At 44.7% G+C, this 23544-nt stretch overlaps 2 protein-coding genes across 2 annotated transcripts in view; both read right to left on the bottom strand.

Moving 5' to 3' along the window:
• hoxb8a (homeobox B8a) overlaps positions 1-128 on the bottom strand; it is an 8752-nt gene extending 8624 nt beyond the window's left edge. Inside the window, 1 exon segment of the mRNA XM_062407167.1 lies at positions 1-128. This exon segment is cut by the window's left edge and continues 797 nt beyond it. The gene's annotated coding sequence lies outside the window, so the exon portion shown is untranslated.
• Positions 129-13116: 12988 nt separating this feature from the next.
• Positions 13117-22630, bottom strand: hoxb9a (homeobox B9a). Its single transcript, XM_062408631.1, has 2 exons — positions 22018-22630; positions 13117-13352 (listed from the first exon to the last, which is right to left on the bottom strand). The coding sequence occupies exons 1-2, from the start codon at positions 22628-22630 to the stop codon at positions 13117-13119; spliced, it is 849 nt and encodes a 282-aa protein (XP_062264615.1).
• Between the last annotated feature and the right edge of the window lie 914 nt (positions 22631-23544).

Here is a 23544-nt window from a genome sequence, read left to right as displayed (position 1 = left end):
AAAACGGAAAAACAGGAGGAAGGAGGAGGAGAAGAAGAAGAAGGAGTAGAGGAGGAAAAGCTCGTGCGCATCACAATTCCGGTGTTCGCGCTGTAAGCGGGAGCCCTGTCGCGCTCTCAAACGGCTTTTCCGTGATTTACTCCTCCGCAAATGAGTTGTTTCATATTTTTTCTCCCTCTCCCTCCTCTCTCTCTCTCTCGCTCTCTCTCTCTCTCTCTCTCTCTCTCTCTCTCTCTCCCTCTCTCTCAAACACACACACACACACACACACGCTCTCTCTGCACTCTTGGCTTTCTCTGGCGCGCGCTCTCCCCCTCTCTTCCTCTATCTCTCTCTCCTCCTGGCCCGGGTGTGTGTGTGGGTTTCAGGGATAATTTGCATCTATTATCAGCTCTTCATCCCATTGGCTTTTCCACGCACATAGACAAACGTGCACGAGCGCGCACACACACACACATAGAGTCTATTAGATTCCCTTCCTCTTCCTCTTCTTTTTTTTTTTTTTCTTTTTTGTTACGCCTGTACCCACACGCGCCCGTACAACCTTAGATGATATTCTCCCGGCGTCGGCTCCAGGAGCTCCGTGCGCCTGTGATGAAGCGATTTGAGTAAAGAATGCAGAGGAAGAGAAGAATAAGAAAAGAGAAAAGGATAGAGGAGGGGGGGCGGCCACATCGAGGGTGAATTGGAGGCTTAATGAGAGTTGTACACTGATCAAAATGTACACAAGCACACACACCATCTCCCTCCCGCTCGCATTAATTTCTCTCCGCTTCCTTAGAGGAGGGAGCGGGGCTGCGTGGGAATGAGGCCCCGAAAATGTCAGGGAACACGGTGTATAAAGGGGGAGTTGATGGGTGGAGGGGTGCGCGCTTCCTATTATAATTGGTATCGGCTCTAACAAGCACTGGCCTATAAACGTAATTGAGGTTTAAAAAATATTCTAAAATCAGTTGTGGGAGCATTTCCCACCTTCCATTCCACCCCTGTCTGCTGCATGCTGCTGGTCAGCTGTTGGCCCCTGTGCGCACGCTCTCCGATCATGGTAAACTTTTATAAATATGATGCCCATAAACTCGTAAGGAGGACTAGGGAGGGTAATATCCCAGGACAAAGTGGCTGTAAACGCTTTAACAAACTATGAGGCTCCATAAAGCCGAGGGGCCGTGTTTGCTTGTTTACGTCCCCGCAGCAGAGAAACAAAAAGGGGGTTATTTTACGATGCGCCCTTTGCGCGACCGGAGGCCGTAAACGCCTCATCCTTGGCCGGTATTTAACAGTCATTTTTGCCCTGCTTTCCATACGGCTGCGATCCTCCCTGTTGCAGCGGAGGTAGAGGGAGGGTTTTTCTAACGAGGGATAAGTTGTGAGAAGGTTAAGCTCGGCCTTGTAGAACAGCCGGGGCTCGTAAAAAGCAAGATGGCCTGAAGTGCAGCGATTAGCCCAAAAAGACTGAACTGTGGGGTTGTTTCGTCCATGAGAGAGACTCCATTTGCGTCCAGCACAGGCCCTGAAACCTTCTGAGCAGCCACACACGAAGAAAGGACGGCGTCGGCTCCTGTAGGCTCAGCAGCAGAATCAGGAGACTCGTCTTTTCATTGTCGTAATATAATCTTTGTTTGAGAGCTACTGCGCGGTCACATCCGCCAAATAAAAAGGTCATTACCGGAAATTAATTTCTCAAATGATACAGCGCTGACTCAAGAGGCACAAATGTTGCCAGCAGCTGCTTGAATTACGCACAGTGTTGCGGTGAATCCGCTGGTTGTACGCGCGTCTTCCTGAACAGCAATTGCCGCAGTATTTCTCCAATTTATTACTTAGATTATGATCTTATTGAAACTTTCCACGCGCCGTGTTTCACACTTCCATGGTGGAGTTGTGTCACTCTGAGATGTGAATTTGGGACCATCAGGCACTGGGTTTTCACCTCGCGCGTATTCATGCGTCATGTCCTGTGCGTAAAATCTAAACCTTCTCGTACGGAGCTGATTTGAAGCAATGTACATAAAGGCCTCTGTGTATATTACATTCATTGTTCATGCTTTGCCTGAGGGAGAAAATGATCTCGCACCAGAGCAGGAACATAACCCTCACACATTTTTGCATACAGTCGGCTAAGTATAGCGCCAAAAAACGTTAAGGGTGCGTGCGTCCTTGGTGTGATTCCTGGACCAGAAAAAATAAACATTTCCTGGCAATCTATACATTTCCTGCACGCCTGCAGGTTCTTATTTCCCAAGGCCTCAACCCTTCCTCTTCATCCCCTGCGTGTGCGCGGTGGAAACGACCTGAGACCGCCTGGAGTGTCAGGATGTTCTGTAGCAAAGTCCAAAAGTGGCCTCGTCGCCTCGGTTCTCCTTAAAAAGCACCACCTCTTAAAACACATTAAGAAGAGGAATAGGGCGAGTTTGACCCCTTTAAAGAAGACCCCTGTCATGCGTGTCCTCCGTGAAAGCAGGCGAAGCCTCGGGCGAGTCCTGCTTCAGCGGTGGAGCAAGGGCGCCATCAAGCGGTGGCGACCTGTAGGGCCACTGGCTGAGGAAGTGGGGGGTGGCTCCGGCTCGGACTTGGCGACCCTGTGGATATTTAAGTCCGCACATAAAGATAAAAAAGCTGTTTTAAAATGAAACGATGTGTTGTAATTGGAGATTGAGTGTGAGTGTTGGTTTGGGATCGGTGGGAGTGGGTGGAAGCTACAGGTCTGGTACAGTGAAGTGTCTGACTGGAAATGGGATGTGACAATAATCCAAACTGTTCTCATGCTGATGCCTTTATTGAGCTTTAAACTGTATGTGTTGTTTTCCTGAGCTGTGGGTTACACTCCAAGCAAACCTGTGGACAAAGAACGGAACCTCCTCGTATATATTTACCTCGCACGGTGGTAAATTAAACTAACAGCATAACCACGTTTAAAATAGGTAAAAGCTCAGTCTGCGCTTTTGTGTGTAACTTGTAAATACACAGTGCTAACAATGCTATTACTTTAATGCGTTTATAGCCTATTACACTGTGTCAATATGACTATTCAGTGGGCTATAAACATTATAGTGGGAAGTGTTCGTTTACTTATGGCCTGTTTTTCTTTTGTTTTTAAATCATTTAGTTAAATAACCAACGAACTGTCAGTGTGAATAACAAATATTTACAACAACAAACTAGACAATTTTCTTTAGCATTTCGTACCATTTCCTTTATTTGTCTTTATATTTAAATATTGTTTTGGAAGGAATAGAATGGATTCGAGTATAACTTTTGTTTTGTATAGTCTTAATATAGAAAGTAGCCTACCAAAATAATCACATTTTAATTTTATCTAATTATTTACCCAATAAAAGGAAAATTATTCCAAAAATAAAATATTATGGGTACAATATAATACAAATAAATATCAATGAGGACTATTTTTTGCAGCAGCGTCATCGCGTATGTGTAAATACAAGTTGATCATATTTACGTTTGTAGGGAGGAAATAAAAATAATAAAAAGGCCTGTTAATACAAATGCAAGACTACTGGGCTATTCAAATATTCAACAATATATATATTTTGGGGTATTTTAGTATAAAAATAATGTCGCCTTTTTTAATCAATTTGTACAGCTTATGGCTGCTTAAGGAATGTTTCAGAAAATTTGCCTCATACAACAAACTAAAACAAAGAGCACGTGAATTAAGTGTGTCACTTACTGTGAAAGTGCACTTCAACCCACACGAATCTGTTTAGTTACCACCTGATCGTTACTTGTGTGGGTGTGTGTGTGAGTGTGTGTGTGGGGCTATAAACCGTCTGTAAAAAGCTCAGTTTCACCTCGTGCTGATCTATGAGCCTCTAACGTAACGGTAGAAATGCAGAAAGAAAATAGCGCCAGATTTGACTCTGTGCAAACTGCAGACACGAATCCTGGAAGATAAAGACAGTCTCGAGGCTCCTCCATGTTTCAGCAGAGGGTTCGACCTCATCTGGAGACGCTGAGCAGCACCACTGGGCCCTCTGTGCCCTCTAGGCCGGAGAAGACGCCCGGTCTGCCGTCACGGTTTTTTTTTGGAAGAGGTGGATTTTAGGGACCCGGCTTTGAGGATGCATCCGAGCGGGACAAAGACATGTCCGACTGGAAACAACACACACAACAGCTCAGCAAAACTGTCCCTATAGAGCCAAACGGCTGCGACACCATAAAACTCCCAAAGCTGAAAAGAAGAGGAGGAGGAGGAGGAGGAAAGAGGAAGGAAGCAGACGTGTCATGTGTCTCACACAATAAAATGTCACAACCCTCGCTCAAAATGTCTCTCTTATTCCCTGCACTTTAATTTTCTTCTGTGAGCACGATTCCGTGTCGTCCCGTGGCCCCTCCATCACTCCTCGATCTGAAGCCCTGCGCTAATATTTGCGCTCTCCCTGCGTGTCCAGCTCCATCACTCCCATTAAATCCTCCAAATAAATTAGAGCAGGGTATCCTGAAACTTTACCTCTAATATTTCCTCTCTGTGTATCTTTCCTCGAGCGCCCCCCCCTCCCCCCTTTCTCTCGACGTGTTTGCTTTACAGCCGTTTAGTTCTTAACCTTCAGAAATTTATACGCTATAAACTTTTATTGCCGTCATATTCTTTTATTGCGCCGCAACGCACTGAGTCCTCTTCCTCTCCGCTCTCCTCTCCTTTTCCCTCTTCCTCCTCGTTGTTTTTACAACAGTCAGCGGCGGCTTCTTTCAACCCCGCACGCATCCGCTCCCGCATCCCTCATCGCCAGCCCCCCCCCCCCCCCACCACCACCATCCCCCACCTCCACTCCTCTTCTCTCTTCTTTTTTTTTTTTTGCAGCCGTGAGCTCAGACACCCGGTGCGTGCGGCACATCCTGCTCCTCTCTGCAGTTTGTTTCCTTCAAAAACACCAAGTGTGCAAAACAACTGACGTGAGAAAGACGAAGAAGAGGAGGAGGAGGAGGAGGTGGGGGGGGGGGGCTGCTGGTGCTTTATTCGCCCAAAGGGAGAAATGCTATCAGGTTTTTTTTCTCTCTTTTTCTTTTTCAAATAAAACAAACTAACGCAAAAAACCCCGGCGGCCTGTCTGCTCAAGTCCACTTGCGGTTTCACAATTGCAGGAGGAATAAATGCGGGGAGCCTCATATCTCCTGCGAAGCTCCGCCGGGCGAGCCGCTGCAAGAAATCAAGCGCCTGTGAGATTTGTGGCTGCAGCAGCGCAGCCACTGTGAATGCAGATGGATGTGAATCATTTGGAAGAAACGGAGCGATCGGTTGTGCAGCTACGCGCCGCCGCCTTAACCGTTTTCAAAGTAATGGGCCAACAGGGGCAAAGCTCAGCCCAAACAAATAACACGACGCTGTCTGTCTGCGACAAGTGCAAATAGATCCTCTGCTAAATTATTATTTGTATCACACACAAAATAAATGTATTATTATTTGGTATTTTTCCATTTTAACATTTCAAAATAACATCCCATTTTTTATTCCGTCTCTCATACAGCTTAAAACTGAAAAAATGTATTATGAAATATGATCGATATTGTAGATAACAAACTTGTGCAATATTATCGGAACAAATATTAACATGCATGTTTATATATGTATCTTGGCAAAATGAGTTCGACAATAAAAGATCCAGTTACTAGCTTTTCAGTCATTGCAATTTAATAGCTCTACTTGAAAAAAGTTATATGAGAATTTGCAGTTAAGCCTAAAAACATTTGTAGCGACTTTTATAAACCCTATAATCACTGCTTAACTCAATTTGTAACATTTGTAATTAGTGTATACTTATAATTATAAGCCTACAATATAGCCTATACACTTTATTTATGTACATATATGTACATATATTTTATTATAACAATAATAATAATAATAATAATAATACATATTATTATGATCACTGCACATCATAATAAGGCTATAACAGGTACAAACAGTTGTTTTTTCTGTATTTCATTTTATTAATTTTATTAAAGTATTTCTGGTTGTTATACTCAGTCTGAGGCAGCGGTTAAAGGTACAAACTATTCAATATTTTTGTATTTCATATTATTATTATTATTTTGTGGTTGTTGTTGTTATCGCTAGCCAGTCCAAGGCAGGAACATGTATACGCTGATTTATTTTTGTTTTTCAGTTTATAACTATTAGTATTATTATTCCTGCCCTGTCAAAGGCAGCTGTAACATGTGCAGGGCTGCCAGCAGCCTTTGGCATGCTGTCCAACTGTTAATGAGTCCAGAATGGCTGATGTGATCTGATCCATACAGCCGTTAGTATCAGCGGGACCATAACTCTCTTTGAGAAAATGTATGAATATGAATGATATTCTCTGCCGCTTGATGAATTATAGAAGTGGTGCTGTGTAAAACAGCTCATTCAGTGCAGCGGACAGGGGAGAGCCCGCTGCACTCTAACATCAACCCCAGAGTGTGTCAGCCGAGCCAGTTATTATCTGTGGACTCAGTTTTAATATGAGAGGATAAACTGAAGACATATTGGATTGGCCACATTCGCCTGAGCTGAAATATGAATTTAGCCAGCGGCGGCACGTGGTTGGTCTCGCGCAGCCCATTTAATTTTTGATAATATCACTGAAAGGATGAGACCTGCACCTTCTTCGGCTTCACAACTAAATCACTGTGCAATGAGACAATCTGGGTTTTTCCATTGCCTCACAGCCGGGATATCCTTACAGAGAAAAGGGTGATGGGAGTTGGGGGAGAAAAGGGAGGGGGGGGGGGGGGGGTTGTGTTTTCAGCAACACTACCACCTCCAACAACTGACTCCGGAGCAGCGACTTGCAATTTCCAGGAATGTTATTGGAAACAGGCTGATCCGGAATTCTGTTGGTCCACGCTGCAGATTCATATTACAGCCAGATGATGACTTTTGATTTCTCATGTATGGTGTCCTTAACGAGAGCAACTGGAACCTGCAGAAAGGCTCTTGTTAAACTACTTATTCGCATTTGTATGCACAGAATGTGTGTGGCAGATGATTTGTTGCGACCACGGTTGCGTAGTTACCAATCTAACTCATCTTCCGGTACAGACAAAATGTTTGTGTGGGTATAAAACCTTCTCCAGCTGTTTCTTGGACTTGCCCACTCTTGCAACATATAGAAATACAACCTCCTCTCACTTTGCCCATAATAACACAACTGCTGCTCCTGTTTCCCCCTGCTCCCTCAGATGTGACCATACCGTCCCCCATGGTGTTCCTCTGCCTCCATAAGTGCACATATATAACCTGACGTTGGCGTATGCTGCTGTGTGAGGCTCCTGCTTGCAGCCCTCCTTCCCTGGGACGGCTGGTTGAGGCTGTGGGCAGGCCTTTGCCTTAGAGAGCATCGCAGGGCTTCTGGATTTAATGAAGCTCCAGCCCTGCTAGACCTTAGAGAAGTATCACAATCATCTGCCGCAATTCCACAGATGGTTTATGGGACTGCTTTGTTGGGGCTTGAGCCCAGATCTGCTTGAATCCTGATGCCTCATTGGTTGGGGCCCGGCACGGCAGGGTGAAGGAGAGAGGCTGTGCAGAGACTTTGTTTGCTGTCAGGTTTCTATCTCTATGCAAGAAGGCGTCTTTCTCTGTCTTTTATGACTCACGGTGCTGCGGCTTCACATACTGCTACTGAAATAAGGATCTCCCTTTCTTTTAACCTCACCTGCCACATGAAGTATAAACTAATCAGTGGGTTTCTGAGAGGCAGATAAAACACATTTTTTTATGTTTATCTGTCGTGACTCTATATCTGCTGCAGGAACAGTTAGTATGGTTTACAAACACGTCAGTGTCAACACCCTTAACCCCGCATGCATCCATAACAACATAACTAGTTATTTAATGATGGACCATATAACTTATTCATGTTATGATTTATATAAAAATGTGCAGGTGAATGATTTGTACATTTTCAACACAACATGATGTTTCATTTATTGTGTAATCATACATTATATACACAGACTTATCATTAACTATTTATTAACTAATTACAGATGCTTGATAGTTGGTGTAATAATTGCTGATGATTCTCTACATTTGTTACTCCATAGTGTGTTCCAAGCTATTTGTGTGTGAACTGCTGATGAATTCTTAACAGGGATGTTAAAGTTAAGTGCTACACAGACAGATGCTCGTGCCACTGCTAAAGCACCTATTAATCCAGCTTGTACTGCTACTCCTGCTGCTGACAACGCTTGATTATTAACAGGAGCTGGGCTGCGCTGATATCGCAAATTTTCTTGCAACCTGGGCCCAGAGTAACACTATACCACTACACACACTCTCTATATACATAAACTCACACATCCTTACAGTTACGCATGACCGGGCTTTAGGCTGTATTCACGTCTTTGCAAACAAATCATTCTGGAAGAAGAAATAAATTCAAGATGGAGACATAGGTAATAATATAGTGGTAAACCATTTATTAAAAAAGTATAACACCAAATTGACCACAAATAACTTTTGTGTGTGTGTGTGGGGGGGGGGGGGGACATGTGACCTCAAAGATTGTAGCTGCCACCCTGTGTAAAGCAATGACCAATGAAACTAATGTGTCTCCTATCTCATGTTATGGTGTTCTTTTTTTGTGTGTTTTGTGTTTTGTTTTAGTCTTTTCATCTTTTGTGTTAAAATGAACCAGCTCATGGCGAATCCTGTGGAGAATCTCCTGTTGTCCGCTCATTTTTCTATAAATACTTTTTGTCCACCCTAGCACATTTTGTGCTGTCCTGCGCAGTTGAACTCTATTCGCACATGGCAGTTGTGTTGTTAATATGTTTATCTGTGATCGCACTCTGCGCGCAATCACACCGGAGTCAAATTCCTAGTATGTGTACATATGGCAAATAAAACTGAGTCTGATTTGAACATTTTCCGCATGTTTTTTTTACCAGTGGGCTGGCAGGAGAGACTCTGGAGAATGTCGGACATTTGTTCTCACACCCAGCCCCTCCGGAGAATGTCATCCGGAGATCAGCGCATGTCTGAAGGCACCTTTGTGTGCATACTCCACAATGTTAGTCTGCAGTGTCGAGCAGTCACTACAGCTTCTGTACCTCGCAGCACGGCGGTCTGGGCTTCATGCGTGGACAGTAGCCACGATATGAAAATAAAAGGGGGGAACTTGTTACTACTTGTGCTACTCCAACTTTATTTATTAACTGCATTATCATAAATGGCTGCGCGTCATGTGAGAAGCCAGAGAGGAAATACAGCCCCTCGCAGACCCTGTGTCTATCACAGTCATTTGGTGCAGAGACAAACACAGGAACCTCAGCGCCTTCACAAGCCCCTAATGGACGGATGACGACGCAGCTAATGAATGCACTCATCATCTGTGTGTGTGTGTGTGCGTGCGGGAGAGGTGGGGGGGGGGGGGGGGGTTGTGTTCAGGGGTTTATGACAGTCTTTTGGTGTGGCAGCCAAACAGACGCCCCTCTTCTTTAAGCATCAGTGTGCAACTGGAATGAGACACATCTTTGAAACACATGCTGGCTCGTCCCGGTCTCCTCCTCGTCTTTTCCCAGAGACCCAACTTCAATTTGGAGAAGCTTGAAGAGAAGAAACCAGAAGGAAAGCCGAGCTGCTGTCTATGCAACATTCCCCCCCATGGCGACCACATTGACACCAGAGGTCCCTCCATACAGGAAATGGTCTTAATGTTCGATTTCGGTAATAAATCACAAATGGATCCCCCCCACCCACCCCTACTTTTCTTTAATTTGCCGTGAGAAGCAGCGACACATTGAGATGACGCACTGTGGTACTGTAAAGTCAGCTCTTTATTAGGAATCCAGCATCAGCAGTGCCATGGCACAAATAAACGAGAGACAACAACACAGAGGAAAGAAGATAGATAAAACATACAAGAGAGGGACTGGGACATCTCACATGGAGGAGAGGGTCAGAGGGACTGGAGTTCTCCTGCTCGTTCATAAAGCCTCCGCTGCGGCCACATGGCTTAGATTTGTCTCATTAAAAAGCAGAGGGAAAATAAAAATAAAAGCTGCGTCCATATTTATCATGAATAGAAAAAAATAACTCGAGTAAATAGTGTGTGAGAGAGAGAGAGAGAGAGAGAGAGAGAGAGAGAGAGAGAGAGAGAGAGAGCGAGCGAGAGAGAGAGCAGGTAGATACAGGTTCAGTAATGGAAATAAAAAAAGGCTTCATCGGGGCTCCACTAGCATCGTTAGTGATAAACAAACCAAACAGGCAGAGCTCGTCAGACTGACTTGGGAACAGATCATCCAGACAGTCGGCACAACAACATGGGAAACACAAACAGAACCTAAAGGGCACATGACAAAAAAAGAGAGAAATCGTCTGTATATCACAGTAAGATAAGATGCCTAGTCCCAACAAGACAAAACAGCATATTGAACTCATTCCATTAAGAAAGACGAGGTTACTAACATTATATACAATAAATTAGGAACATTTCCTACCAAAAACTTCTACTAACTCGTTTTTAAATTTCCCATAAACATCCCCCTCCCACAGATGTAACACACAAAGAGCTAAACGATGACGTACGTCTTAAAAATGACTTGAGGCATGCGAGGAGATGTGTAAACATGTTTTACTCCTAAACAGGGGATTTGATGCCGCTCATCGAGGAAAATGTTCTGCTGCTGGTAAATGAAAGTGGTGTCTCACACACACACATACACACACATACACACACCGCGCTGTAAACGCTGTAAAGCCAATGTGTTGTTTATGATCCGCCCATAAAACTGCCATCGGACGCACTTTAACTGCGCCGACACTCCACATAACGGCGCGGCGGCCGCTCGGCCTTCCAGCCTGGCCTCTGCTCCACTGTCACATCTGCGACCGACTCCACTTCTGACCACGTAATACTCCGATATAATTACAGGAGGAGACCGGTGCGAATAAATCCTGTGATAGAATTTCGTAACAAGCTTCTTTAGAAAAAAAATAAAATAAAACCAAATAAAAACAGGAGTTCAGTAAACGTGTGCGCACGTTTCGCTCTGGCTCCGGGTTGCGCTCTGAAACCGTCGTGACTGTATAGTTTTTTTTGTAATTATTTTCCTGAAATGGAGAGAACTGCCTTGCATAGCAGGTAATACACAATATATCGCATTGTATGTATAAAAATAGAGCTGACTCTTTCTTAAAATGCTATGAATAAAGACAGTGCCAGAGAAGTTAGGGACTATTTTTGCCACGTGCGCTCATGGACTTTGCGCGCACTAGAATCTGAAATGAACATTTAGAAAATATTTACAGCAAAATCCTTAATAATAATAATAATAATAATTATAATAATAATAATAATAATAATAATAATAATAATAATAATATTAATAATAATAATAGTACTTGATGGAAGAATTGTTTGGCTGACCAGTCTATCGTTAGGTGACGATGTCTGACATTGTACTGTTCCAAATTACCCAGAATCCTTCAATTCAATAAAAAGCGAGCAAACTGTATCTTCGTTATTTATCGTCTAGCACAGGACTGGGGCCACGTTCACCTCAGTAAATCTGACTTGGATACACCCAAACCCAGTTTTGCAAGAAGCCAAAATCTAAACACTGATATGCGCGATTAAAATAATATAAAATATATTTTTTTTTAAACTAACCAGAAGAACAAAATGCATCTCCACCCAGGTACGCCCTGTCGGCGAGAGGCTGACTAAACGCGTAAAGGACAATAGTCGATGGCCGATACGGGTCTCGGCGAAGATGGCGCTGGCGCATAAAACATCCGGAAAGGTAGCAGAAGGGAGGGAGATCTAAAATATCGACAGCAGTCTAATCGCATCCCCGGTTGCTGAGTCGGGTTGATCACGGATGCCACCCTCATGACTACCGACCTTCCTCGTCCTCCTCCTCCTCCTTCTCCTCCGGGGTGTGCTCATTACTTAGGCCGGCAAGCGGGAAACAGACGGCGGCTCGCTGACTGTATCAACGCCGACCATCGGGCTCTTTCCAATCAAATTCGCCCGTCAATGAGATAAACAAGAGAAAAAGGAAAAGAAAAGTGTGTGTGTGTGTGTGTGAATACCCCCCCCCCCCCCTTTCTTATTAATGGTCATGTGAAACCCTGGTTTCAGCACCTTCGCGCGCCTCCGGTGTCAGCGACGGGACAATAAATAACCAATAAGAGGAAGAGTAGTGCTTGATGGGAAAAAAACTCCGTCTGTGCTGTAGCTGCCGCCCCCCCCCCCCCCCCCCCCCCAACACACCCACCAACACACACACACACACACTTCCATCCCAACCCCCGCTCCAGACTGCTGGAGCAGCAGTATAAGCGGTTTGCTGCTTTCTTTCCTTTAATAATGCAGCCAATTACCAGAGTCTAATTAATAGCATAATATTAAACTAGGAATATGCAGGAGCCACAAAGCTACCTCTTTATATAAAAAAACGTTTTACATGGAGTCCAAGCCATTTCACGACGGTAATGTCCACGATGAAGAAGTGATGTTGGTCTGGATGTTGTGAGCACTAACACAAATTCAGAGAAGTCCAAAGTCTTCAGATTCAGCCCCTTTCTGTCTTTCCCGTCATGGCAGTTAAGACTTCTGTGTTTATATGGACGAGTCCTCGCCCCATGTTAGGGATCAATTGAGCAATTGATCAGTTGTACATTAAACAGTAGGTCTGTGGGAGCAGGCTACGTTTGCAGTTCTCGGAAAGGCCATTTTGTGTTGTTGCCTTTATAGTGTTATGTTGAACAAACCACATGAGTGTGCATGAATTTGCTACGGAGTCATAGACTGTATTTAAAGATGGACGACACGTCGCCACTTTCATTGTACAGAAAGCAAGCTGAAATATCTCGGAGACGGATGCCGCCATCTTGCAACCTTCCCGCCATTTGTAGAAATGTCTGTGCAGGAGTGATCGTATAGTGAAGAAACCATCTTTGAGAAAACAAAATGTATGTGTACTTTGACTCTTTAGTTTGGTCCATGCCCCATCCGCTAACAAGGAGGATTCAGGTTTTATGACCAATACTGCAGTCAGCCACTAGGGGTGATCAAGATTTTTTGGGTTCACTTTTGTGGAGCAGTCGTGTTGCCCATCTTTATTCACAGTCTATGGTCGGGAATGTGTTGTGAGGCAGCTCCGCTAGTCCTTGGGCTGCTCCTTGCTCTGTTTCTTCATTTTCATCCTCCGGTTCTGGAACCAGATCTTCACCTGCCGTTCCGTCAGGTTGAGGGCGCGCGCCACCTCATGCCGCCGGTCCCGTGTGAGGTACATGTTGAACAGGAACTCCTTCTCCAGCTCCAGAGTCTGGTATTTGGTGTATGGGCATCGCTTCTTCCTGGAGGAGCGAGCATGTAGCCAGTTGGCTGAGGGGTCATCTGGAGGAAGAGGAGAAGGAAAAGAGACAAAAAAGTTGTTATATACCAAGAATAAATCCACATATGCTTCCTATTGTGTGTCTGACAACATTAACCAGGACAGAGCCAGGCCAGAAAACGCTCCCTCGAAGATCAAAACAACAGATCTCCGTGTGTAATAGTTGCGGAACCTTGTCTAGCAAGACTTTTTCTCAAACGCCTGAATCTACGTTTGACACTTCGGTGCATAACCTGGGTTTATGGGGACAGCGGGGCCACAGCTTTAACACAACTGGACAGCACATGAAAGACAAACGGCCTGTTCCATCCAACGTGCAGAAAACACAGTGGACACAAATATAATTCTCTGGAAACAGCACTAGGAGAACCGACAACAGCCTAATCTCGATCATTAAAAATAAAGCAATAAGTCATTTTAGAAACATATTAATGTATGCTTATATAAGGTTGGGATTCGGTTTGAAGGTGACCTTCAGGAAAAAATGAGAAGATGCTGCAACCACTGGGTCAGTGAAGATGTTCCGAGTGTTATTAGAAAAGAAAGAAAAATGATGACAGCAAACACATCAGCGAAGATGTTTGACAGGCCCGATACGTTTCCCTCCTCCTCCTCCCCTTTCTGTTTGCGTGAGAATGATAATCACATTGCAGCTCAGCGCGCTGTCACTGCGTCACTTCTGATTGCTGCTAAATTAATAAGTGCTGGCAGATTTACGACCCTGACGGGGTTAGAGGAAAAATATTTCTTGTGTTCATCCTTCACCATTCATTACGCGTGTATAAGATGCAGTGCGACTCTAACTCAGGTCACACAGTAGACTGCACTGAACCCTGTCTGAGCACAAACACATGCATTGACTTATGAACCCTGCAAGGTTTTGCCTGGAGCGTCGGAGGTGTTGTGGTGAAATGAAGGATCTGTGTTGGCGCTCAGCTCCCATCCTGCCCCCTCAGAGTCTTCAATGCTCTTGTGATGGAGAAAACGGAACAGAACTCTTTTCTGTCATTGTGGAAACGCAAATAGCAAATGACAGGCTTTAAAATGTGCTGTTCTTCACTTTTTTAAATGAGAGAAAATTGCTTCGTCCTTTTTGTCAAAATCTCTTGTTTGCCAGGCCACTCCTACACCCCACCCCCACACATAGACACACACACACACACACTCACCACCCCTCTTTACAGCTTTCAGACCAATGTAATTAGCAGAGACTTCATGTTTGGGAGGCTTGGGTCTGGTTTGGGGTTGAGAGCTATCGACATTTACCCTCTGCAAAGCAGCAGGCATCTCAGCTATGAGGCAGCTCGCTGTGAGTCTTGCAGCACTGAGGGCTCTTTGGAGGACCATTCAACGATTTAAAAGAAAACATCTCTGTGCTCATTTTGACTGTATATCAACCCATTTAACATTGCTATACCTGCAGGTATTGCCTTGTTTTAGCCGCTCAGCTTTTCTGAACAGTGCAGCGCCACTATAAAACTCATTATTAATCTAAGATGATGAGAGGTTTCCATTTTAAAACCCATTCAGGGACAGAGAGAGAGAGGCGAGAGGTGGTTCTGGTTGATTTCCACTTTTACATCTTCTAAATAAAACCTTTAACCATATAAGCAATCATTCCATGTGGTTTGGTCAGGCTCTTCCTCCCATCAATCACTCTCGATCATAGGTCTGTAATGCCAGCAACATCTCCCACCAGCCTATACAAGTCTGTATATCATTTATTCATATAACCTACAAATAGGATCGAAATGAAATAAAATGAAATATATTACAATTCTTGCTTTCTCAATAAAGGTGACTATTTCTTGAAATATAGACTGAAGAGTTAAGAAAAATAAAACTGTTATAAAAATTTACAGAGCATCTATGACGGCAGGGAAAGCACAAACCCAGACCACACTGGAACCATTTTCTTAAAAGTTGCTGTTTCTTTTTTCGTCTTTTATCGCTGACAACCGTCTCAGTCAGCAGTACAATGTCAATCTGGCGCAAGACACAAGTCTGACGTCCAGAGGAGACTCCAGTCGGGATGTATTGGAGACAATAGATGGTTGGTATAAGAAGAGTCACAGTTTTTGTTATACCAAGCCGGACTGAATGAAGCACAGCAGACATGTAGTCTGACCATCACAGTCAATACTGGAATATGTGTCATCTAAATCAGTTGGTGCTCCATCAAGGTCTAAAAGCTTCTCCTTGTTGCTGTGTGACTACAAGCAAACATAAATAAAGACGAGAGGGGGATATCTTACAGCCAGGAGCAGATCAGCTCTGCATTGCATAGTGTTATACTGGAGATTTTCTGTTCTTATGATAAATGTTGCCACAGTCCTCAGGCCTAACATGGCAGAACAGATGATCTTATCACTCATCACAAGTGTGATCTTCAGCACCTTTTGACGCCATGCAGTCAGGATTTGAGCTGGTGTGTCGCTCCCTGAGGAGCCAGTCTTTCCCCTAACTGATACTGGGTGGAGGCTTCGTCTGTCTTCAATTTCACTGGTAATAATTCACTGCGATGACAATCATGCATGCTGTAATGCTAAGGCAACTCACACAACTGCATATGACATTTGAAACAATGTCCTCTTTCTCCCAGTTCGACACAAAGATCTGTTTTGTGTGGCACCATGGGCAGAAGCAGTGTTAGTTGATGTTAGGGTAGATTCTGCTCTGGACTTAAATGTTGGACAAGTAAATGTGCAACTTGGGATTTGTATGTAGGAACAGTTCCAATGGAAAATGAAACAAATTGGATTTGTAGTTAAAACGTTTATATACACGAGACACCATTAAAAGTTAAGTAAGTAAGACAAAGTATTGCATCAAAATTAAATGTTTATTTTACATTTAAACTATCAAATATAAGCCAAAAATATAGTTTTGACCCAAAACGTTTAAGATTTTACTATAATCATGATTTGGACTGAATCAAGAATTTATTTTATTTTTGTTTGTCAAATTTCTGAACACATTAAGCGGAATCTTTGACTTTCTATTTCATTATTACAATGGACTTTAGTTTTAGTATTCCCATTTTCTTTGATTTGCATTTTCTTTTTTCCTGGCAGCACTTAACAAAATTGCACAGAGGAAAGTGTTGGCTCCACTGAAACTTTGCTGCAAGGCGTTTTCCTGGTTATGGCATTGTACTACAAATGTAATTGCACTGTTTCTATTGAATTAACACTTATTACTTCTGTTATTATGATTGCAGTCCACGGTTCAGTGACAGAGAGTAAGGCCTGTATGGAAGCATCAGCATAAAATCCTTTGTCCAACAGGTTTGATTTTCTGATCAAAAGTAGTCAATGAGCTTGTGGACACATCGTGACACACACTGAAACCTGGACCTGATCCATCGCAGCCAACAAATCTTATCAAAATCGAATTTAGGTGAAAATTGCACAAGAAATCATCATTTGATATTAACGTTCATTTTTACAGAATGTAGTGCAAACAAAATTAGAAGTAAAGGAATGTGATTAATAAACTCAACTCAAATATACTGGTTTGCTCAAACACACACACTGTGTCTGCCCAGCCCCGCTCCAAGAATGTGATTGAATTTATGAGAGCTGTCTGATCCACATGACGCTAATGATCTGTACTCTTTGGGTGTCTTTTAGGCCAAGAGGAATTTTTTGCGAGCACTTCTGAATGTTTACTGGTGTAAACAGAGACTTTGTTGTAATGGCTCAAAGTTTGGAACTCAACTGTTGGGGGCTAATATGGCTGCCAATGGTGTGCATCACATCACCCAGCCTATGTCAGCCCCTGACGGGGAAAAAACCCACCCCCCCACAGCTGAGTTAGTCAGCAGCCATCGTCAGTAAATACGTCCTTAATACCCTCTGGAATCAATTTCCTCCCACATGGCCAGCATGTAGAGGATCGATTTCATCTCAGGACAAAATAATGCCTGGTAAGGAGGTGAGCCGAGGCCGGAGTGTGTAGCGAGGGGTGGGGTGGGGTGGGGTGGGATGGGGATGTGCAGCGCCTTTGTCACACAGTAGAGTGGGTCCGTTGAATCCCCTGGGTGTACAATCACCTCCGAGACCATCCATTACCCTCGAAGCTGTGTGGAATCCGTGGCTGTCACCAGGGTGACGAGCCAGTTGTGGGGTGGTGAGGGGTGATGGTGGATGGCCTACACTTTTCTTTCTCAAGGGCTGGCAGGACAGTAAGGGGGGTTGTCGAAAAAGAAAGAATGTAGGTGTTGGTGTAGCTTGTGCAGATGAAACCTGAAGTCCTGACCTGCATGTCAGCAAGAAGGCACATGGATGAAAAGATTGATATTCCTGTAAAGCTGCCTATTATAGCCCTCCGGCACGACATGTTCTCTTGTTGGCCAATTGTGCCTTTTTCCTGTGTTTGTGTGCGTGTGTGTGTGTGTGTGTGTGTGTGTGTGTGTGTGTGTGTGTGTGTGTGTGTGTGTGAGTGTGTGTCTGTGTGTGTGTGTGTGAGTCTGACAGAGAGTGACCACGGTGATGAATGCATGGAAACACTGACCGAAACGGCTGCAAGACTAATACCACATCCCATCTCCTTCTCTCGCTCTTTCTAGCTCCCTTTGCAATTTCACCCTAATAGTTCCAGAAACTGACCCCACATATATCCCAAAGGCACGTTATTACATTTCCTGAAGTCGTATTTTACTCCTCCCCCCAAGCTCCCCCCCACCCATTTCAACCCTTACAACCAATCTCTCCCAGCCACCACCAGCTACACACCAATTAATGTGGGTTGTTCACCTGGCATTATAACTTAATAAACTTCAGGGGTTATAACTTTCTCTCTCTGCCCCGGCAGCAACACCAAGACTGAAGTGTAACCTTGTAGTTTTTTCTGGATGGCTGCCCAGCACCAGTGACACAAAGGGAATCTGTAGCTGGCAGCCAGCTTTAACAGGATGTGATATTTTTAAAGGTAGAACTCAACTGATGTTATTCACGCTGCCTTTATTTGGTTAGCCAATAAGACAGTGGAAATTCAAACTCTCAGATTCTAATGTGCATCAGAAAAAACAAAGGACTTTTTTGAAAGGGTTTAGATGCCAAAACATGCTAATTCTACATTTTGATTGTTTCGCGAATTAAACAAAATAATTGAATGCTTTAATTGGTGCTTGTAGGTGGATTTGGTTACCTATAGTAGGTTACACATTTCCTCCTGTTTCCGGTGTTTATGCTATAAACTACTTTAAGTTAGATAGTCTACAATGTCCTACTACGCAAGAATTAAACCTTTTAACCTAAACAAAACTGGTATACCTTTAAAGATCCAGTGTAAAGGATTTAGTGCCATCTAGTGGAGAAGTGACTTATTGCAACCATCTAAATACCACTCCCTTCAAGCAAAATAAGAAAAGCCACAGCGGCCTTTGGGAAACAAAAAATGCAGAAGGCCCCCTCGAGATCCAGTGTTTGATTTATCTGATCCGGGGTACTATGGAAACATGGAGTTGCAACATGGCTGACTCTGCTAGAGAAAACCTAATATAAAGGGCTTATTCTAAGCTGGTAAAAACATGACAAATTTTACTTTACACCTATCAATCAATGATTGTGTATATTATATTCCATATCTGATACATCCCCCTAAATCGTACACACTGGACCTTTAACCATAAAGCTGTTAGGCTAAGTTAATGAGCATTTAAAAAAGATATGGACTTTTGTTACATATGTTTAGATAAAACATAAATCTATTTCAAAACAGAATTTGTCACAGGGCCTGGGCCATTACAACACGAAGCAATATATCCAAACACAGCCAATTACAAACAATCACATACAGAGCAAAATGTGTTTTTCCAACCACCCTCCCTTAATGGTGACACACTGTAAATACGACTGGTCTGGTAACACCAGCGGCTTCTAAACCGAGGCCTCTCTGAGCCATTTGTATTGAAATGATAGTGTTGGTCGGCACAAGAGAGAAATATGTCCACGTGTTTTCAAAATGGCTGCCATGCGAACAATAGAAATAGCATTAAACTGTATCCAGTAAAGGAGACTGGTTTGAGCGGAGTATGTTTCACTTGCAGCCAGACTGGCACATACTGGTGGAAAGTCTAATAATTCAGACTGGAGGCTGATGGGCTCCATCCAGCCCTTAACTAGCCCTCTTCTCTGATGGATAGCTCACTCAGTTGCTGTAATAAGGTGACTGAGAGTGTTTATGTATGCATGTTTGTCTGAGAGGAAAACAGGGAGAGACAAATGTGTGTCTGTGTGAGTGTGTATGTGCCAGTCCAGTAATAAAGTGTGCATTTGGATGTGTGTGAATGTTTACAATTTGTGTTTCTTCTTCTGAAGGCCAATATGGGGGATGGGTGTGTGTTGGGAAGGGGGGTACTCCCTTCTTCTCCTTTCCTCATGCACTCACACACACTACCAACGCACACTGATCAATCGGTCACGCGCTCATGCACATGGATCACACTCCTGTGGCAGACCTGGAGATTTATCCGGCGGGATTAGAGGGAGGGGAACAAAGCCCGCTCACATGCAACCTCGCTTCATGAAAATACAAGAAACCAAATTTAGAGAAAAATTAATAAATTAATGGATTTTCCTGTTCCAACCAGAAATAAGTCAGGGGATTTTGGAAAAGTGGTTCCGACTGAGTCAAGCGCGCCGGCGCATGCATGATGGATTAAATGTTGTTGTTTGTGCGAGTGATGGCAGAAAAACAGAGCAAACCCGTGTTACTGGCCCAACGCTGCATGGCCTTATATCAGGATGATTGCGACTGCATGACAGGTAAAATATTATTATTATCTTTGCAGGGTGAGCAGATGATTAAAACAGCAACTCACAGGCGACTGTACGAGATGAGGCTGCCTATAATAACATTTTGTGGAAGTTGTGGAATATAAATATTCAGCCAGCGATGGTTTGAATAAATATGATTAAACTTGTAAGTATATGATTAATGGATTTCTTAATGTTAATTTGTAATAATAGAGTAAATGTCAGCTAATTCCCTGAACTCTTCTCGTGAAGGGAAGTCAAAGCTTCAATCTTTTGTCCCCAGCCCATGTGCTCACTGCTACAAACCGGAGCAGCATCAGAAGATCCTGTGTGCATGTGTTCGCGCTTTCAAGGTCCAGACTGACGCTCCTCTCACATGTGCGCGGCGCCGAGTCCCGCACGGCAGAGTAGGTCCACGCACGCCGCTGCTCTCTGACTTATGATGAGTCTATAGAGAGCCAATGTCTCCTGCTCCGCGGCTCCGAGCCGCCGGGCCAGTGATGGACGACCTGACTCCTTTTATGGTTTTTATGATTTTTATGATTTTTAAAGGAGCACTGGGGCGCGTATGTGAATGACATATACAGAGGATCATTTCAGTTGATGGACAGAGAGGAGGCGCAGGCGCAATGAGCGGGTTTATCCCTCTTGTTATTATTATGTTCACAACTAGAGAAAAGTTCCGTTGCAGTTGAGTGGAAATGTGACCGTGCGCGCACATACGCGTTCACGCATGCACAAAGTGAAATTATTGAGAGTTGTTGGCTGAAGATTAATATCAGAGCAAAGCAAAACATCAACTATTGAATGTCTGGCTGCATTACGAAACAGGATAACTGAGCCCGTCCATGTTCCTTCGGACTGGTCTTATTGTTGCACAGGGACACGTACTGGAGCGAGGACACAATAGCATGAGTGCTGTGCACGGGCATAAACGGCGTGACTTAAAGATACTAAGATCTGGTTTGGTCCAAATTATTCATTTTAATAATGAATCTAACGCACGAACCGCTTGGTACTTTTTCAAACGAGGCAGGAGTGCACATGCCCCGGCAATTAACTCCAGCAACACCCTGGAGGTACCGCAAACCCAGCACCGTTCTCTGCTGTCACACAGAGAGATCTGATGATGAAGATGAAGATGAAGAGCAGCAGAGCAGAAAACCCAGAAAAAAGATCTGAGTATTATAATTCTTTACCCCCCTCCACTTTCCTTATTTAGTTTTTTTCTACTGAGCACCTGCTGTTAAATAACGTCCCTTCTGAGCTGCTAACTCCCACTTAAAAAGCGTTCGGGGGGACCTCTATCATTTCCCCCCATATTATAATCCTCTCTAATAATATGTTGTTTAGTTCATGAAGCCACTTTATGTGTTGGCTTTGGGCTGTTGCCAGGTAATCCACTCTAACGACCCCTGAGTGCCTGGACATAGTCTCAAAGTATCATGTAAGTAACAGCATCACCTAACACACATATCATGTTTAGGTTTGTCAAGATGGTTTGGGCTGATACTCCCACGGTGTCATTTTTAAATCACCCTTTTTTTTAAGAATACCTATCTCGCAAGTTGAAGTTATTTGCCAACCACTTGCTGACTGCTGCTCGTGTTTGCCAGATCAATGGAAATGGAAATTGTGCAAAGCGGAGGGTTTGAGGTAACGTCACAGAAAAGTCTGCAGCTCTGGAGCATCGCTGCGTGGTAATCTGTTCCACAGGAGCCCGCTGGTAAAACACGGATGATACGAGCCAAATATCCCAGTAAACGCAGAGAGCAGAAGGTGGGGGCACTTTGGCTCTCCGGCTCTTTGTTCTTGTTTTATGGCGGCATTAAAAGCATTTACAATCTCCCACTCCCCGCTTTCTCTCTCGCTCTGTGGCGCGCTATTTCCTGCTTTAATAACTTACTTTGATCCAGGCCGTCTTTGTCCTCACTCCCTTCGCAAATGTCCTTATTTTCCTCGAACCGTCCTCCCGGGATGGCGGCTGGATGGAGGCTCAGCTCGCGCGCAGCGGTGGAAGTTGACTCCAGGATGTACGTGGTGGTCTCGTGCTGGTGCTGCCCGCCGATTTTGGCTGCGATCTCTCCGCCGAGGTGGCCGAGCTGCGGCTCCAGCTTGACCTGGCCCGTCTGCCCCTGGCCCGGGACAGACTCGGGGCCGCGCGGCGCGCAGTCAAGCCACGACCGCAGGTACCGAGTGTCCGCGGCGGGCACGTGCTGAGCTGGGATGTACGGGTGGTAGACGGTGGGGAGGCCACTGGCACCATGGTGCGGGCTGAAAGGGCTCCAGGACGGCGAGAAGACCGGGGGCTTCGGCTGGAAGCTGCAGGATGGGTACGAGTCTGGATGGGGATGCTCCGGGTGCGCAGCGCCTCCAGGCTGCCTCCCGCCCGCAGCTGCTGCGGAGCTGGAGCCGGAGTACTGGACGCTGGGGAAGCGAGTCGGGGCTGAGAGTTCATCGCTATCGTGACTTATGATGGAGTCCACGTAATAGTTGCTCAAAGTCCCAGAAATGGACATTCTCGGACATTATCTGCGCAACGCTGCGAGTTCACTAAACAGAGAACAAGAAGAGGGACATGACGAGAGTTTCTCTCTTCCCCTCTCTTTCTCTTCCTCTGTTCTGTCCTCCGCTGGCTCCCTCCCTCCCTCCCTCCCTCCCTCTCTCTCTCTCTCTCTCTCTCTCTCTCTCTCTCTCTCTCTCTCTCTCTCTCTCTCTCTCGCTCTCTGTCTCGCTGTCTCTCTCCTCTAGCCCCCTTCCTTCCCAACAACTTGCTCACTATAGTGAAACAAAGTGCTACAGCCTAGTCTCGCACAGTGCAGGGGGGTAGCGTGCGCGCGCGTGTGTGTGTGTGTGTGTGGGGGGGGGGGGGGGGGGGGGGGGGGGGGGGTCCGGCGCAAACTGATTGGCCGGACCTTTTCTTCGAGCCTGATAAAGCGTCAATGGAGCGTAAATCAACCCTGGTAGTTGGCCTTTCTCCCTCTCCCTCCCTCTCTCTCTTTAATAGATTGCTCCTCTTCTAAATAAATTGTCTAGTTTATATGCAATATGCAAAAAGGACAGTTCTTCTGTATGGAGTCTGTGTATCTATGCCTGCTGTCAAGCTACAATTATATAAAACCGTACATGCGTAGACTAGACACTGGGCCTGTGAGCGGAGCGCAGACAATGGCTGGCAATTACGCAACGCTGATACTTTATTTATTTATTTATTTGTTTATTATTGATTTGCTTAATCAAAATAGACGCGCGTCCATTTCGGTGTGAAGCGCGTTGCTATTGCGCATCCATTGTTGTTCAACTGCGCACAAGCCATCACCTAAATCAATCCCGACATCAGGGAGTCTTCATTTAAAACAGCATTAGAGTGACGGCCAATAGTGTTACACTTGAGTCGTGCCAACTGCCGAGAGATGTTCCATCTATCCATCCC

Source organism: Platichthys flesus, chromosome 16, assembly GCF_949316205.1.
Source record: "Platichthys flesus chromosome 16, fPlaFle2.1, whole genome shotgun sequence".
NCBI lineage: Eukaryota > Metazoa > Chordata > Actinopteri > Pleuronectiformes > Pleuronectidae > Platichthys > Platichthys flesus.
This window is presented reverse-complemented; position numbering and strand designations above follow the sequence as displayed.